The sequence below is a fragment of the Panthera leo genome, chromosome E2 (genome assembly GCF_018350215.1).
Source record: "Panthera leo isolate Ple1 chromosome E2, P.leo_Ple1_pat1.1, whole genome shotgun sequence".
In the NCBI taxonomy this organism is placed as follows: Eukaryota; Metazoa; Chordata; class Mammalia; order Carnivora; family Felidae; genus Panthera; species Panthera leo.
Genome location: NC_056693.1, coordinates 33,411,515 through 33,426,776, shown reverse-complemented (window position 1 = coordinate 33,426,776; position 15,262 = coordinate 33,411,515). Strand labels below are relative to the sequence as shown.

Below are 15,262 nucleotides of genomic sequence, written 5' to 3'. Positions count from 1 at the left end.
GACGCTCCGGATGCACTTCCGGCGTGCCTTTACCTCCTCTTGCGCTCTCATGTTAATGGCGGGTGGCGTCTGCTGAGGAGAACGCGAATAACCGCTCCCGGCACAGGGAAAGTCTCCCTGCCTGCCCCATTTCCTCTCGCCGCCAGTATTCGAGCTAGTCAGCATGTCCGTGGTGCCGCCCAATCGCTCACAAACCGGCTGGCCCCGAGGGGTCAACCAGTTCGGCAACAAGTACATCCAGCAGACGAAGCCCCTCACCCTGGAGCGAACCATCAATCTGTAAGTGCGGCCTGGCCTTAGCGCGCTGCCTTCGCGGGCACTTCCTTCCTCTTTAGCGCTCCTAAAGACTCCAGATCTTCTGGCGTGTCCCTGGCCCTCGGCGGGCTCCACGCCTCCCCACCATCTCCAGTCCCGCTCGCGGACGCGCGCTTTTGAAGATCCCTCGGGGCCCTTTCCTGGTCCTCGGGCGCCACGGGGTTAGAGTCCTACTTGGGAGGAGGGTTTTCCTTTTCTGGAGAGAAGGCTTGCTCCCCTGCCCCTCCATTCAGTCATTCTAGGAAAATCCCAAGTTTGTTTTGAACTCGCCCCCTCCCCACGTCTCCAGAGGTAACCTACTGGAAAATGTGTGTTTATTTTTCCTGTCCAAGGTTTCTGTTTTCACATCACGTTTGTGGTATTGTTTTTGTGTTTTTTATCTGGTATGAATGGTGTAATGTATCGTTTTTGCAGTTTTCACTTTTCTGTAGCGGTAAGCTTTCGAGATCTCGGTATGAAGCTTAGGTTTAGGTTTTTTCTCTTAACTGCTTAATTGCATCTGGGCTCTTGAATGCAGCACATTTTATTCCCGTGTTCAGAACTAGCTGGCTTACCCTATGCATTCACCTGCGGCATTGACTGCCGCAGCGACCGGAGTCAACCACCGCGTAGGCCCCAGCTTAGGGTGGATTCTGTTAGGGTTGGGCTTTCGTTCAGACCGTGGAGGGGACCAGCCTGCAGCCCCAGAGAATCCACTGTGGCCTGCGTTTTTATTTTCAACACTTTTCTGTTTAAGCCCTTCAAGCCCTTGCGTGTCGATGTCACTCACAAAAGTCATCTTGCAGTGGCGGGTAATTGGCGTTTGGGCTCTGTCTTGATCAAGAGATTGTCAGAATATCCTTTTTCTTTTCTTTTCTTTTCTTTCTTTCTTTTTTTTTTTTTTTTTTTGCTTTAAATAATATCTTAGAGTTTGTGACCCACCGTGGTGCTGACCCTAATGGAGGAAAGGAGCCAGTTTATACTGGTCAGTATTTATAAGGTACAAGAATTTACTGATACTGGTGTTTCCATGAGAAACTTTAAGTGTTTCTCTATTTTACATTCAAATAAATGAACTTATTCCCTTCAACAGTGATTTGAAATGGAAAAGATGGTGGTTGTTATTGTTTTTATTTGGCAAAACAGGTGCTGGCTTGGAAAGTTAGATAATAAAAATGTTAGGTTTATTAAATCTGTAGGTAGATAGTGGTGTATGTACAAGCTAATATCTCTAGCTATTACATTAGCATAATAGCAGTTTAATTTCATATCTCTTCTTCAAAACATCTTCATAAGATTTCCATGAAGTGGAAAAGGTAATTTTTTTTTTTTCTTTTCATGTGAAAGCACAGCTTCTGGATTACTTTGGTAATTAGAGCTAGGGCTCACGGTTTTCTCTTGAGTTAACTTTATTCCTGGACCAGTTTGCATCGAATTACTACGTAGAATTGGTGAAATGTTTTTATTTTTGCCCCATTAAAGTTATGGGTTGATGGGGATGCCTGGGTGGCTCATTCAGTTTAAGTGTCCAACTTTGTGGCCAAAGTCGTGGTCTCAGGGCTCTTGAGTTCAAGCCCTGTGTCAGACTCTCTGCTGACAGCTCAGAACCTGAAGCCTGCTTCAGTTTTCTGTGTCTTCCTCTTTCTTTGATCCTTCTCTGCTTGTGCTCTCTCTCTCTTAACCATAAACATTAAAAAATTTTTAAAAAGTTGTGGGTTGATGAATTTACAGAACGTTTCCTCTCCTGTATAAATACAGTATTCAGAAAAAAAATCACTGATGTGAACTCATTTCACCAGGGTGCATTATAATCTAACTTGAAAACAAGTCCTCTTCCCCACAATATACTTTATTTTAGGAAATATTGCATAAATGCCTACTTTGTATCAGGCACTGGGCATAATGCTTGGTGTACAATGGAGAAGTCCCTGCTTTGCTAACTGAAGAGATGATGGAAAGTAGTGGCTCATCTTGTAGAAAAATAGGTATTAGTCTTTAACACCTATAGTTAATAGAATTTCTGATTAGATTGGTAGAGGAGTCCTAGGGAGCATTAGCTAGGTTGTCAATAGTAGTATGGCAGCTGTGATAAAAAATCAGGGGAGTATCAGACATCCAGGTGGCCACTTCTCTAAGCATTTGAGGGCCTTAGGGATGGTGTTGTCTGTAGTTGAAAGTTCAAGTGTGGGTAGCAGCTTGATCTAATGGAAGCTCTGACTTTATAGTCCAGAGAGCTGGATTCTAATCTTTGCTGTCACATTAACTAGCCTTGTAACTTTGGACAAATCCTGTGTCTCTGAGTACAACATATACACTTTTATACCATAGTTTCTTTATCCATGGTTGGAATCTGTCATGGTAAATTATTGTCTTCAGTTCTCACATGAGATGTTTGTCTTTGGATCACAGGTACCCTCTTACCAATTATACTTTTGGTACAAAAGAGCCCCTCTATGAGAAGGACAGCTCTGTTGCAGCCAGATTTCAGCGCATGAGGGAGGAATTTGATAAAATTGGAATGAGAAGGACCGTAGAAGGGGTTCTGATTGTCCATGAACACCGGCTACCACATGTGTTACTGCTGCAGCTGGGCACAACTTTCTTCAAATTGTAAGTGTCACTGGAAATTAACAGCAAGACAACTTTTAGGATTGCTGTTTTATGCAGCTTTGGAATACAGTTTTAGACCTTAGTCATTTATTTCCGCAAACACTACTGTTAATGGAGTCTTCAGAAAGAGGAATTCATAAGTCATTTTCCTCCAGGGTAGTGCTCATTTATTGCCTAATTAGAAATCTGCATGTGTCTGTATATTGCTAATAATTGAGCCTGATAGAAGCCCTGTACAGCAAATAAGTCCAAATTCAATTTCTAGGTATCATTGTAGCATTACCAAGAACAATTGATATTATTTATTTCTTAGGATGAATAGTGTTTATTTTTCTTAAAATGACTTACATATTTATAGATAACTATTTAGTTTTATCATTTAAACTTATAAATCTCTCAGTATTATATATTTAGCCCACAACTATTTGACCAGATTATACCAAAAAGGTCAAATCCTTAGATAGGAATTCTTGAAAAATGTCCCATTTTTCAGACCTAAAGAATGTGGTCCACTGCCTCTCTGGGCGTTTCTAGAATCCATTTTCACCAGATAGCTTCCAGAGAGAAGAGATTGGGATGGACTCATGGCCAGCAGTTATATTTGTTATGTTACACCTTTTGTTTGTTTAAAACTAGGGTTTGTGTACTGTTAGTCTGGTGACTTAATACAATGAATTCAACTTTCTAGCACATTCTTTCCCCTCCCTTTACATTTGTTTGCTTTGATTGCCTTAGCCAACATTGAAATATGTGTTATTCAGTTACATGATAGAAATTAAGCATTATTTTTTTTTTCTTCCTGTTACCCTAAAATTGTATTAAGTTGAAAGCTGAAATTCTTAACTTTTATACAGACCTGGTGGTGAACTTAACCCTGGAGAAGATGAAGTTGAAGGACTAAAACGCTTAATGACAGAGGTATTTTTCCATTTAACCACTTTTGCAGTTTGATTCTTGCCCTGAATACCACCAACTTAATGGACAATTAGGCTTTTTATCTCTTGTGGAAAGGATAAATTTATTTTGAATAGTTTTCAATAAATAAAACATAAACAACAGTGTTACTACAATGTTTAATTTCTGCAAGTTGATCTTGTGCTTTATCTTAACTTTTTTTGTTGTTGTAATTTGTTGTAACAATAATGGTTAATAAATGCCAACATTTATTGAGTACTTATTGTGCTAGGCACTGTTCTGAGTGCTTTACATGGAATAACTCCTTCAACCATCACAATAGCCCTTGGAGGAAGTACTATTATTAATCCCATTTTACCCATTGGGATACTGGGCCCAGAGTTTCAAGTAACTTGCTTGATGTTTATAGCTAGTATGTCATGTGGCTAGAGATTTGAATGTAGTATTATTCCAGTGTAGACCGCTATAGGGTTTTGACAAGAGAATGATTACTGTTAAATACCTATTTTCGTTTTTGCACTTTTATCTTTTAACCTTCACTCAAATTGTGCCACCTTTTAAAAGCACTCTAATGTCTGCCTCTAAAGACTAGGGGCCAAATGTATATAGATGCTCGAGATTTTGAGATTGCAGGTTGTTTTCACTTTTTAGCATGCAGTCCTTCCCTCTTTAATTGCAAAACTAATATACGTTTTGTGCCAAAACCTTGGCAGATACAGAAAAGCAGAAGGAGAAACAAAGCTAAAATCACCTGTAATTCTACCACTTTGACCTACTGGTTTATCTTTCCAGTATTTTTTCTAGTGCATTGTAACTTTTAAATATTGTGCTGTGCTTAGACTTCCATTCATATGTGGTTGATTGGACCTAGTTGCTTAGCTCAGCTCCTTCTCAAAACTCCACCAAAAAGGAAGTAAAGAGTTTTTGTTTTTTTATTTAAGATATAAAGTCAGTAAGATTGAAGGAGTGTAAGATGAGACAAAAGCGAAAAAGAAATTTTAGGAGCTAGAAAGCAGATGGGCAAGTCACATCTGTCTTAGCAGAAACTCTCAACAGGAAGGTAGTCCAGGACCTAGCACTACAGAGCAAAAGGTTGAAGGATTGGAAGTGCCAGGTGCCCATGAAAGTGGGGGCATGCATGGACTGAAAACTGGGTTGATTGACAGTTTGTATAGGACATATTTCTATATCTAGGTCATCTTCCCCACTCTGTACAGTTAGACAAAGACTAGCTGGTGATTGATTGTCAGTAGCTATTCACTCAGAGAACACTAAGCATTGAAAAAGTAGAGGAGATGAGAATAAGTGAGAGTTTACATCCTCAGTAGTGAGACTTCTAGACTTCTACTAGACTCATAAAATGGTGACAACTAGGCTTACATACATACCCTGGGCTGAAGGTTGGAGGTTTTGTTTCTGGAGAAAGTGGCCAGTCCAAAACAAACAACCCTCCAGATGATAGTATTTGAGAATCTTCCCAAAGAACAGTGTGATCCTATCACAGAGGGGTGATAGTTAAGCATCTTATTGGTTTACCCCTAATTGTGAGCCAGGCTTTTGGAGAAAGTGTCTTAAGAAGAAAGAGAGTAAAAGAAGCAAATGAAAGTCAACAGAAACAGAAAACTCAGCAACAAAATTATGACTCGTATTTTTGGTGTGATGAAAGGAGATAGCTCATGTGTGGAACACTGTGCCATAAAAAAGACTATTCAGCCAACAAGAAAGAACCCATGATATTAAAATGTTAGCAGAAACAAAAAATTCAGTAGAGGGTTAAAAGATTGAATTGGCAAAATCTAGAAAGTAGAATGAAAAGGTAAAACAAAGGTAAGAAAAGACAAAATTAGTGGGTCATTCTAGAAGGACCAGAATAGATTATAGATAAATAGAACAAAGGAGGAATAGCAAAACAATAACTCAAGAAAATTTCCCAAACGCAAATAACATGAGTTTTCAGATTAAAAAAGACCTATTGGCCTTCCCTCTATAATGAATGTTAAAAGATCCATGCAAAGGCATATCATCATGAAATTTTATTTTTTTTATTTTAGAGAGAGAGAGCATGTGGGCAGAATAGAGGGATGGTGGGGGAGGGAAGAGAGAGATAATCTTAAGCAGGGTCCATGCTCAGTGCAGAGCCCAACACAGGTCTCGATCCCATGACCCCAGGATCATGACCTGAGCCAAAATCGAGTCAGATGCTCAACCAACTGAGCCACCCAGGCGCTCCTGAAATTTTAAGTATGTAAGGATAAAGAGAAGATCCTAAAAACTTCCAAAGTTGGGGAGGGGAGGAGAGACAGGAATTAAATCCAAAGCATCAAAATTAGAAATGGTATTGTCTTCCTAGAAATAACACCGAAGTTAAAAGGTCTGGGAACATGCCTTTGTAATTCTGAGAGAACATGATTTCTGTCATAGAATTTTCTGTCTAATCAAACCATAAATCAAATGTGCAGGTAAAAAATTTATTTCTAGACCTACAGTTTCCAGAAATATATCTCTTGTACCTTTTCCCAGGAAGCTCCCGGGAGCTTCCTGGGAGGGTGTTCACCACCAAAATGAAAGAAAAAAAACTAAGAAGATACAGTATTCAGAATATAGAGAGGATCTAACAACACAGGAAAGAGGAAAAGGGAAGTCCTAGGCCTCCAACTGTGAGGCAGGGCTGAGAGCATCTACAGAGTGGTGGAGGATATAGAAAGTCTGTCAGTGGGGCGCCAGGGTGGATCAGTTGGTCGAGTGATGTCGGACTTTCGATTTTGGCTCAGGTCATGACCCTGGGGTCATGGGATTGAGCCCTGCATTGGGCTCCAAGCTAGATGTGGAGCCTGCTTGGGATTCTCTCTCTCTTCTTCTCCCTCCCTCTGCTCCTCTCCCCCAGTTGTGTGTGTGTGCTCTCTCTCTCTCTCTCCAAAACAAAACAAAAGTGTCTTAGGAAAAAATGAAAGTGATAGAAAATTTGATGTTTTGAGAAAAATTTAAATTCTTGGGAGAATGTGGAGATGAAGTAGTGATAGTGAATGATAGGGATATATGAGATAGTTATTAACTCTGAAAGAAAAGGTTAGTTGCGTAGTAACAAAATGTAATTACGGTTTACTAAACACTCTGGTGTGTCTGATTCACCTAGTTACAGTAATTTAAGTACTGAATATAAACTTAATCAAATGGTGGAGGAGAAAGTATGAATGGAGGATGTAATTTTTGAGATCCAAACTCTCACCCACAGTAGAGGGTGTTAATGGTTTTTTTTCTTTAGGTTTATAAAAACATAATAAGGTAATCAAAAAATGCCAAAAAGAATGCATTGAAAGTGTAAATGTAGTGGAGAATCCTGATAAACACTACCTCAGTCGGGTGATCAAGATTAACATCAGTGAAAAGTTCTCCCGATAGAACGTGCCCTGATGTGATGTGATGAGAATGGTACTTTAGCTCTGTGGTCTTCCTCTCCAAACTTCCCAAAACCTATAATCCCAGTCTAATTGAGCATTTTGCAAAATATCTGATCAGTGTTCCTTAAAACTGTGAAGATCATCAAAAACAAGGAAACTTTGAGAAACTGTTACAGTCTATGGGAAAAATTGTGCATAATTTAAATGTAGCTTAGAGGAGATAGATTCTGGGACTAGAAAAGGACATTAGTTAAAAACTAAGGATATCGCAATAAAGTATGGGCTTCCAGTTGATTATAAAGTATCAGTATTGGTTCCTTAGTTGTAACAAACGTCCTGTCCTATTATGAGATGTTAATAATAGGGGAAACCGGGTATGGGATATATAGGAAGTCTGTAGCATCTTTGCATTTTTTTTTTTTTTTTCAGTAAATCTGGAGCAGTTTTTTGTTCGTTTGTTTCAAGTTTTTAAATTCTGATTAACATGTAGTATAATATTAGTTTCAGGAATAGAAGTTAGTGATCCATCAGTTGCTCATTACAACAATAATAACCCATCACCCATTTATCCCATCATCCTGCCTACCTTCTCTCCAGCAACCCTCTGAAACTTAAACAGTTTATTTAAAAACAAGGGGAATGCTTGTAAAAATAGAGGCAAGTATTGGAAAACAGCTAAGAGTTGAAAGTTGTAGCCAGTGGAAATTGGGAAAGTGGGACAGGGAACTTCTCATGGTAAACCTTGTAGAACCATGTTCGACCAATAAAAATGTATGGAGTGTGATTTTGATTAAAATAACTTAAGTCTAATGTAATGCACAGATTTATAAAAATGAGAATTGTGAATTTGGAACACTTTTTTCTATAATTTAGGTAGGTGGGTGATTTACATAAGCCTCAGCTTGATTCTGGAAACACTGTTGTATGTATGGCATTAGCTGATGTAAGTAATTCATCACCTTTGGTTTTCCATGTGTGGTCAGGATGTAACAACAGATTCGTTGGTCCTGTATAGTTATGTTGATGCTAGATTGCCATTTTGGAACTAATAGTGTATGTCTTGGGCCAAGTGACACAGGTAATATTAGATAAAAAGTCATAAAGAGGAAATCTATATTTTCACAAAAGAAGGATATAAATGGATTGTTTATTGGGTGTCTTATTTCTTTTTAACAGATCCTGGGTCGTCAAGATGGAGTCCTGCAAGACTGGGTCATTGATGACTGCATTGGTAACTGGTGGAGACCAAATTTTGAACCTCCTCAGGTCAGTGCTCATTTACATTTGCTGGGCATTTGGGTAAGTAGAAAACGAATTTAATTCTAGCCATTTGAAAAGAGTGTAGTAGAATTTGACTTGAAATTTTCTTTTCTCTCTCCTTAATTTAGATAAAAAATGAAAAAGCCAAGCATTTGTTCTTTTAAAGGAAAATTTCAAACATACAAAAGTAGAAGGAATAGTGAAAATACATGAATCCCCATTACCTGTCATCCACAGGTTAACAGTTAGCAACTCATGGTCAGACTTCACCTGCAACCCCATTTCCCCTGCTCTCACCTTGGATTATTTTGGAACAAATCCTAGGTATCATTTGGAATGTAAATATTTCAGTATGTATTTCTAAAACACAAGGGTCTTTTTAAAAACACGACCACAATACACATTCTCACATTAATAAATTATTCCATGAGCTCATTAAATATGTATATCCCTTGACTAGTTTCAAGTTTTATTTTTATTTTGTTTTCTAATTTGTTTAAATTAGGATAGTCTCTTAAATCTCTTTTGGCTGGTTGGTTTCCTACTTCTTTTTTTCCTTGTAATTTATTTGTTAATGAAAGCAAGTTATTTAAAGTCTTTTGTGTTTCCATTGCTGATTGCATCTGCCTGTTGTCCTTGAACATGTAGCTCTTTGGCTTCTGTGCTATAAACTGGTAGTTAGATCAAGAGGCTGGATTTGGCTGATGAGGGAGTGCAAGGCTTACTTACCATAGGCAGTATATTGTTTATTGCTGCATAATAAATGATCCCCAAACTTAGCAGCTTAAAACAGCAAACATTCGTTATCTTCATTTCTCAGGTTCAGGCATCTGGGAGCTGCTTAGCTGTGTAGTTCTGGCTCATGGTCTCATGAAGTTATGGTCAGGTTGTCAGTGGGATTGCATCCCCTCCAGGCTGGACTCAGGCTGAAGGATCTAATCCCAGGTTCACACATGTGTTTGTCAGCGGGCCTCTCCTCCTGGACTGTTCGACTGAAGGCTTCAGTTCCTTGTTGGGTGTTGACCCTAGGCCTCTCTGTTACTGTGAGAGCGTCTCCACAGTGTAACTCCCAGTAAGGCAGCGGGCTTCCACTAGAGCTTGAGATCCGATATAGAGATAGTGACAGAGAGAGTGCTCAAGGAGGAAGTTGTGGTCTATTATAACCTGATCTTGACAGTGTCATACCATCACTTACTTCTGTATGCTGTTGGTTGCACAAACCAACATGGTACGTTGTAGGAGGGCACTGCACAAAGGTGTGGATACCGGGAGACCGTGGGGGTCATCTTGGAGGATGGCTGCCACCGATGGTATCGTGCACTTCCATCAGAAGTTTTTTAATGTCTGGTTGTCTCTTTCTGTAATGTTAGTGGCTCATTGATAATAGTTTTTTGGGTTTCATTACGGTTGTGGTAGTTTTATTAAGGAAAACTTCTCTCATCAACTATTTGGTTACCGTGAGGTATAGTTTGTATAGGAAAGAATAGATGCGTCTTTTCATAAGAATGAATGAATTTATTAGTATCCTCCAAAGATGTTATTCAAGAGAAAGAATAAGACAAAGACTTGGGTACAGACATTTTGTTTGGGAAGTGATCCCAGAAAGCAATAGACTGATGGGAGAGGGCAACCAGAAACAGCAATAGTCAAAAAAAGAAGGGCACATGATTGATTTTATTATAACTGGGCAACTGGATCCTGCTGAGGACTGTGAGGAACCATGTGGAATGTACCAGATTGTTCCATTAGAAGGATGGAAGACTGGAGATTCATACCCCATTGGATAGGGGTTAAATTAACTCCCTTGCACTTTCATGTTGAGTCTGAGCATTGGTTGATTTTTGGGGGCTTTGGAAATGCTTTGAGGCTGAAAAGCAGAGACTGAGACAGTGGCAGCAAGCTGGGAGCTTTCTAGCACTTCCCAACACAGCTGCCCTGAAATCTGAAGTGGGATGGGATCTGAGGTGGGTGATGAGGGGCACAAAAAGTGTGTTTCATTGACCTTTTAAAGTGTCATATGACCTCATGGATTTAAATACATGTGTTGTGTTTTAATCCATTGTAATGATTGATGATGGTACTGATGTCCAAGTTTTCTCACCTTTAACTGATGAGAGCCTCTGATCCTGAATCCTGTAGACAAGGCTCTATGACTTGGATACCTTCTTTGCATTATGTGGTGTTCCAGGTTAAGAATCATACAAAATACCAACCAAGTAAAGATTAGGTTATTGTGTCTGTCCTCTTCCTTCTGACTCTCTAGTATAGCTGAAGGATAGGAAGATAAGGCGCTGTGGAAGCTGGTGCTAGTACTCACTCCCTGAGGATTGTCCCGGCCTTATTAAGAAAGTATCTGCTATCTGGAAATAGTGAAGTTCTGGTCCAAAGATACATGAAACAATTATTGTAAACTTTTTATGGTTTCTTGAACATTCTTTGATCGAACTGGAAGCTCAGTAATAAAAGTTTTCCAGGCTACTTTCTAAATGCCCTCATCTCCCCTACCGAAGTGCTAGGACAGTTACTTTAATTCACTGAACCCTAGGGTTGGCTCTGCTACCATGAGGTGTAATGCAGGTGTTGTGTGTAGGTGTTATATGTTTATTTAATACACTTGGGGTAGTGGTTAGGTGTCAGTGGGAAAAGAGCATGACACCGTCTCCCTGTCTTTCTGTATAAAGTGCCCTTGGCTTAAAATAAACACCAAGAGGAAGACTGGAGAAGAAAGGCTTAAAAGAAAAGGAACATGTAGCCATAAGTAGAAGAAAATTGGGGTAATTAATGCCAGTCACTTTGGTTTGGTCATGGTGTGGGAGCTTCTGTTTTATGTGAACCACAGGTCTCCCATAGCCTGTGCTATTCAAACTACTACTTACCTTTTTGTTTGTTACTGCCAGTGCCTGGTTTTCATGATCATGTAGGGAGCCTCCAACGCCTGGGATGGTTGTCTTCGTTCATCATACTTTAGGGATGGCTGTGCTGTGTAATTATTCTGACTGGAATACTGAGATAATCCAGTGAGGGGTAGCATAGTGGGAAGTAACAGGCTTTTATAGTGTGATGACGGTTGAATAGATGAGGTTGAATCCTGATGTCACTACTTACTTGTGTAATCTTGGGAAAGACCTTTAGCTTCTCAGTGTAAGTTCTTACATTAAATGTGGGGGATATTACCTTCTTTTGGCTGCCTCTGTTTTATCCTACTCTCCCCTTATATCTGTTTTCAGCATTTTTCAATTGCCCTGCCCTCAAATACAACTCCCAAAGCCAAAGTAGATTTTTCTGAATGTATTACGGGGAGGTGCAGGAGAGATCTGTATCCCAGACTTTTAAAATTTGCTCTATCAAAATTCTTTCTGAGATTGTAGCCTCCCCTCTCTAATTTTCTTTAGAATCTCTTAAGTTCTCCAAAATATTTTCTGCATTTTCACAAGCAACTTGATTCTCTCCAGCTGATAGGACTCCCCTTCCACTGCTCGTCTGGTGTTCCTGAAGCGTGCATCCGGTGTGTGTGTGGCATCATTGGGGGAGGAGCATCTTGTCAAATGCCTCACGGGCCATATTTAAACTTTTAATATAGCAAATGTGTCCACATCAGAATTCTAGAAAATTGAACTTAGTGATTTTTTTTTTTAAAACAACTTTTATTAGAACAGTACTTAATGTCAGACTTCATTGGGTTGTAAATTTCTCAAGCTGTAAATCCTACGACTGCATATTTAATTGACTTGAATGGTTTTCTACTTATTATGTTGTGTTTATTAAGCATTTGTCTATTAGAACATCTGTTAGGTACTAGGTTTTGGTAAAGGCCAGACTAGAAGGGGTTCTAGTTCTCCCAACAGTATACATTGTATTGGGAAATAAACATATAAAGAAATAATTGAAACCACAGGATACACGTTAAGTAAAATTGTGTTGGGATTATGAGAACTTAGTCTCTAAAGGTTGATATTTGATCGTAAGATATGAAATGGAAGAAGTTGATAAATAAAGGTATGGAGTTGATTAAGGGATGTCTTGGCAAATACAAATTCTTCTCTTTTGCTATTTTAGTATCCGTATATTCCTGCACATATTACAAAACCTAAGGAACATAAGAAGTTGTTTTTGGTTCAACTTCAAGAGAAAGGTAAGTTAGTTTGTTTTCGAAAGCACCCACCTAAAAACTTTTGTAGAGTAATTTCAAGAATACTTCTATTGGTGTTTTCTCCACGTTCCTTAAAATTTTGGATTTATTCTGAAAATAAAAGCACATACTATGTTTGTACAGAATTCACTAGTTTTTCTTATATGTGTGCCAGTCATGCTATAGGGGGGAAAGTAAATTTAACTAGAGCATAAAGTGCCATTTGGTGGCATTTTGAAATAACTCTATTGATACTCACATTGTAACAAACTGAAAATTTTAGATGATCGATGAACTGATTTTTTTTTAATACCATATTTAGATCTGTTGTACATTTTAACAAATAATTATTCCATGTCTTAAAAATGGAACTAATAAATTATAAACCCAAGGCTCTGCTCTTCTCCTTGTTCCCAGGGCCAGCACTTCTAAGGTGCTCTTACTTGTTAGCAACATGAACTATGAACTTTGCCCAGAAGATACAACCAAAAAATGTGTTAATGAGAATTACCTTTTTCCTCAAAAGTTTCTCAAATGTAAAACCAGTGAGTGATGAATTTATGAATGAAGTAGAAGCAGTGATTGTATAAGAATTTACAGAAAATGAATACTGTTTTATTTTATTTTAGCCTTGTTTGCAGTCCCTAAAAATTACAAGCTTGTAGCTGCACCATTGTTTGAATTATATGACAATGCACCAGGATATGGACCCATCATTTCCAGTCTCCCTCAGCTTCTGAGCAGGTATAGAAAGTTGAACATTCTGTGGCTGATTAGTCTGAATTGCCAGATTTAAAATATTCTGAGCTGGTTGAGAAGGGGTAATTATGAATTTTGGTTTTTAAGGAAACTAACACGTAGATGGATTCATAGTTCATGTACAAGCCATAGAGTAAATATGACTGACTAAAAAGTGTCCCCAGACTCCTCAAGTTGCAGCATGACATTCTTGTAAATACCAGAAGTGTACCAGCGGTGCTCTTCCCCAAATCTGATTTATTTTGTTTTTACTGTTAAGATTGAAGTCTTCATTCAAAGAAGAGATGGTAAAATGGCAGTCAGCAGTGTATAATAAAAACCAGGGAAGTTATCTGTATAAAAATGTGGAGAATTGAATCTCTTGGTGTAATATGTTCTCTTTCGTCTTCAAAGCCTGCTATAGTTAGGCCTATTGGGTATGTGGGATTAAGTCTTGAATTTTGACATACATGGAGGTTTTTTGTGTTTCTTTCGGCAGGTAGAGTGATAAGTGCATTAAAAAAAAAAGTTGGCTTGTACTGTTTGAGGAGCCTTCTATGGATAGGGATCGCAGAACAATGTGGGTGCCTAAGAATATAGATTCTGAGGGCAGTGTTTGGATTTAAATTCTACCTTTAATAACTTCTGGCAGTGTGACCTTGGACAAACTACTGTTTGCTTGTATCTTCACCTGTAAATCAGGGTGGTAGTCCCCACTTCATAGAATTGTGAGGAGTGAGTCAAATGATGCATCTGAAGTGCTTAACAATAGTGCCAGGCGCCTGGCAAATGCTGACATAAATATTCGTTCAAAAACATTTCCAGTAGTGATTTTGGCTTTCTGTGAAACCTTGTTGATTAGGAAATTGGTCTTTCTATTTTGTTACATGAATCAAACTTTATCTATTGCTCCTCTTGGTCTGATGATGGGTTAAAAGTTGAAGTATGACATAGGAAAAAGAGCCCTGACATCACTTACCAGGTATCAGGAACTGTGCTGAATGGCAGAGTACCATGAGGTATAAAATTTTCCTTCCCACAAGGAACTTGTTAGTGGATAATTAATCAAATGTACACTCTTAAATTTTGTTTTTAGTTGTAAGTATTTAACAACACTTATTTAATGTGTAAGATCAGACAGGTGAGAGAAAAGTATGTCTCAGTATAGAAAATGCCAATAATGTCAAAGGAGGGCAGAAATGTTCACATTTCTTTATCATCATCTAAGGTAAAAAACTTTGTAAATTATGCTGTTTTTAATAAAGATATTGTTCTTTCTAAAATTCAGGTTCAATTTTATATACAACTGAATTCCTGCACAGTGGAGAAGTAAAAGAAGCCGTCTCTGTGAGCACAGCTATAACACATTGTAGAATAAACATGGTAGACAAGGTTTTTTTTGGTTTTGTTTTGTTTTGTTTTTTATCTCGTCCCCAATCCCTAAATTGCTACCTACTTTCTGTTTGAATAGTAAAGTTAATATGAAGAACTAGATAGTGATGTAAACAAATGTGATAAAGTTTAATTTACTTTTGGTTCTACTCCTACTTTTTGTACAACATTAAAGAGTATGGACTTCTTTCTATTTGTATTTTTGTTTTTCACATTAAACTTGGAAAATTCTTACAGGTGAGGACTGGTTTTTTTCCCCCCCTCGTAGGCTGATGAATATTTAAAGACAATGGCAGATTTAGGTCAGTCGAGTTTATGGGACCCTTGTTCTGAGGTCATAGTTGGGGTATACTCCAAGGCTGTGTTCTAGATTTTTGTGACGAGGAACCTATGTTATTTTTGGGAACTAGATTTGCTTGATGGATCCCAAGGTGTAACTCCTGAAACAAAGCACTCTGAATTGTGCTACAGCAGAGCTGCCAGTATATTACTGACTTGTACATTTTATACTGATACGTTCAGACCT

At 38.5% G+C, this 15,262-nt stretch overlaps 1 protein-coding gene across 1 annotated transcript; it reads left to right on the top strand.

Moving 5' to 3' along the window:
* The first annotated feature begins 27 nt into the window (after positions 1-27).
* NUDT21 (nudix hydrolase 21) lies at positions 28-14,972 on the top strand. The gene is made up of 7 exons (XM_042918553.1): positions 28-279; positions 2,704-2,904; positions 3,759-3,822; positions 8,394-8,483; positions 12,534-12,609; positions 13,236-13,350; positions 14,633-14,972. Exons 1-7 carry the CDS (start codon positions 164-166, stop codon positions 14,652-14,654), a joined length of 684 nt encoding a protein of 227 aa, XP_042774487.1. The 5' UTR covers positions 28-163; the 3' UTR covers positions 14,655-14,972.
* Positions 14,973-15,262: the final 290 nt, after the last annotated feature.

Coding starts and splice junctions, on each gene's coding strand:
- NUDT21 (XM_042918553.1), top strand. CDS start 164: ATGTCCGTGGTGCCGCCCAATCGCTCACAAACCGGCTGGCCCCGAGGG. Junction 2,905..3,758: donor GGCACAACTTTCTTCAAATT/GTAAGTGTCACT, acceptor ACTTTTATACAG/ACCTGGTGGTGAACTTAACC. Junction 8,484..12,533: donor CAAATTTTGAACCTCCTCAG/GTCAGTGCTCAT, acceptor TTGCTATTTTAG/TATCCGTATATTCCTGCACA.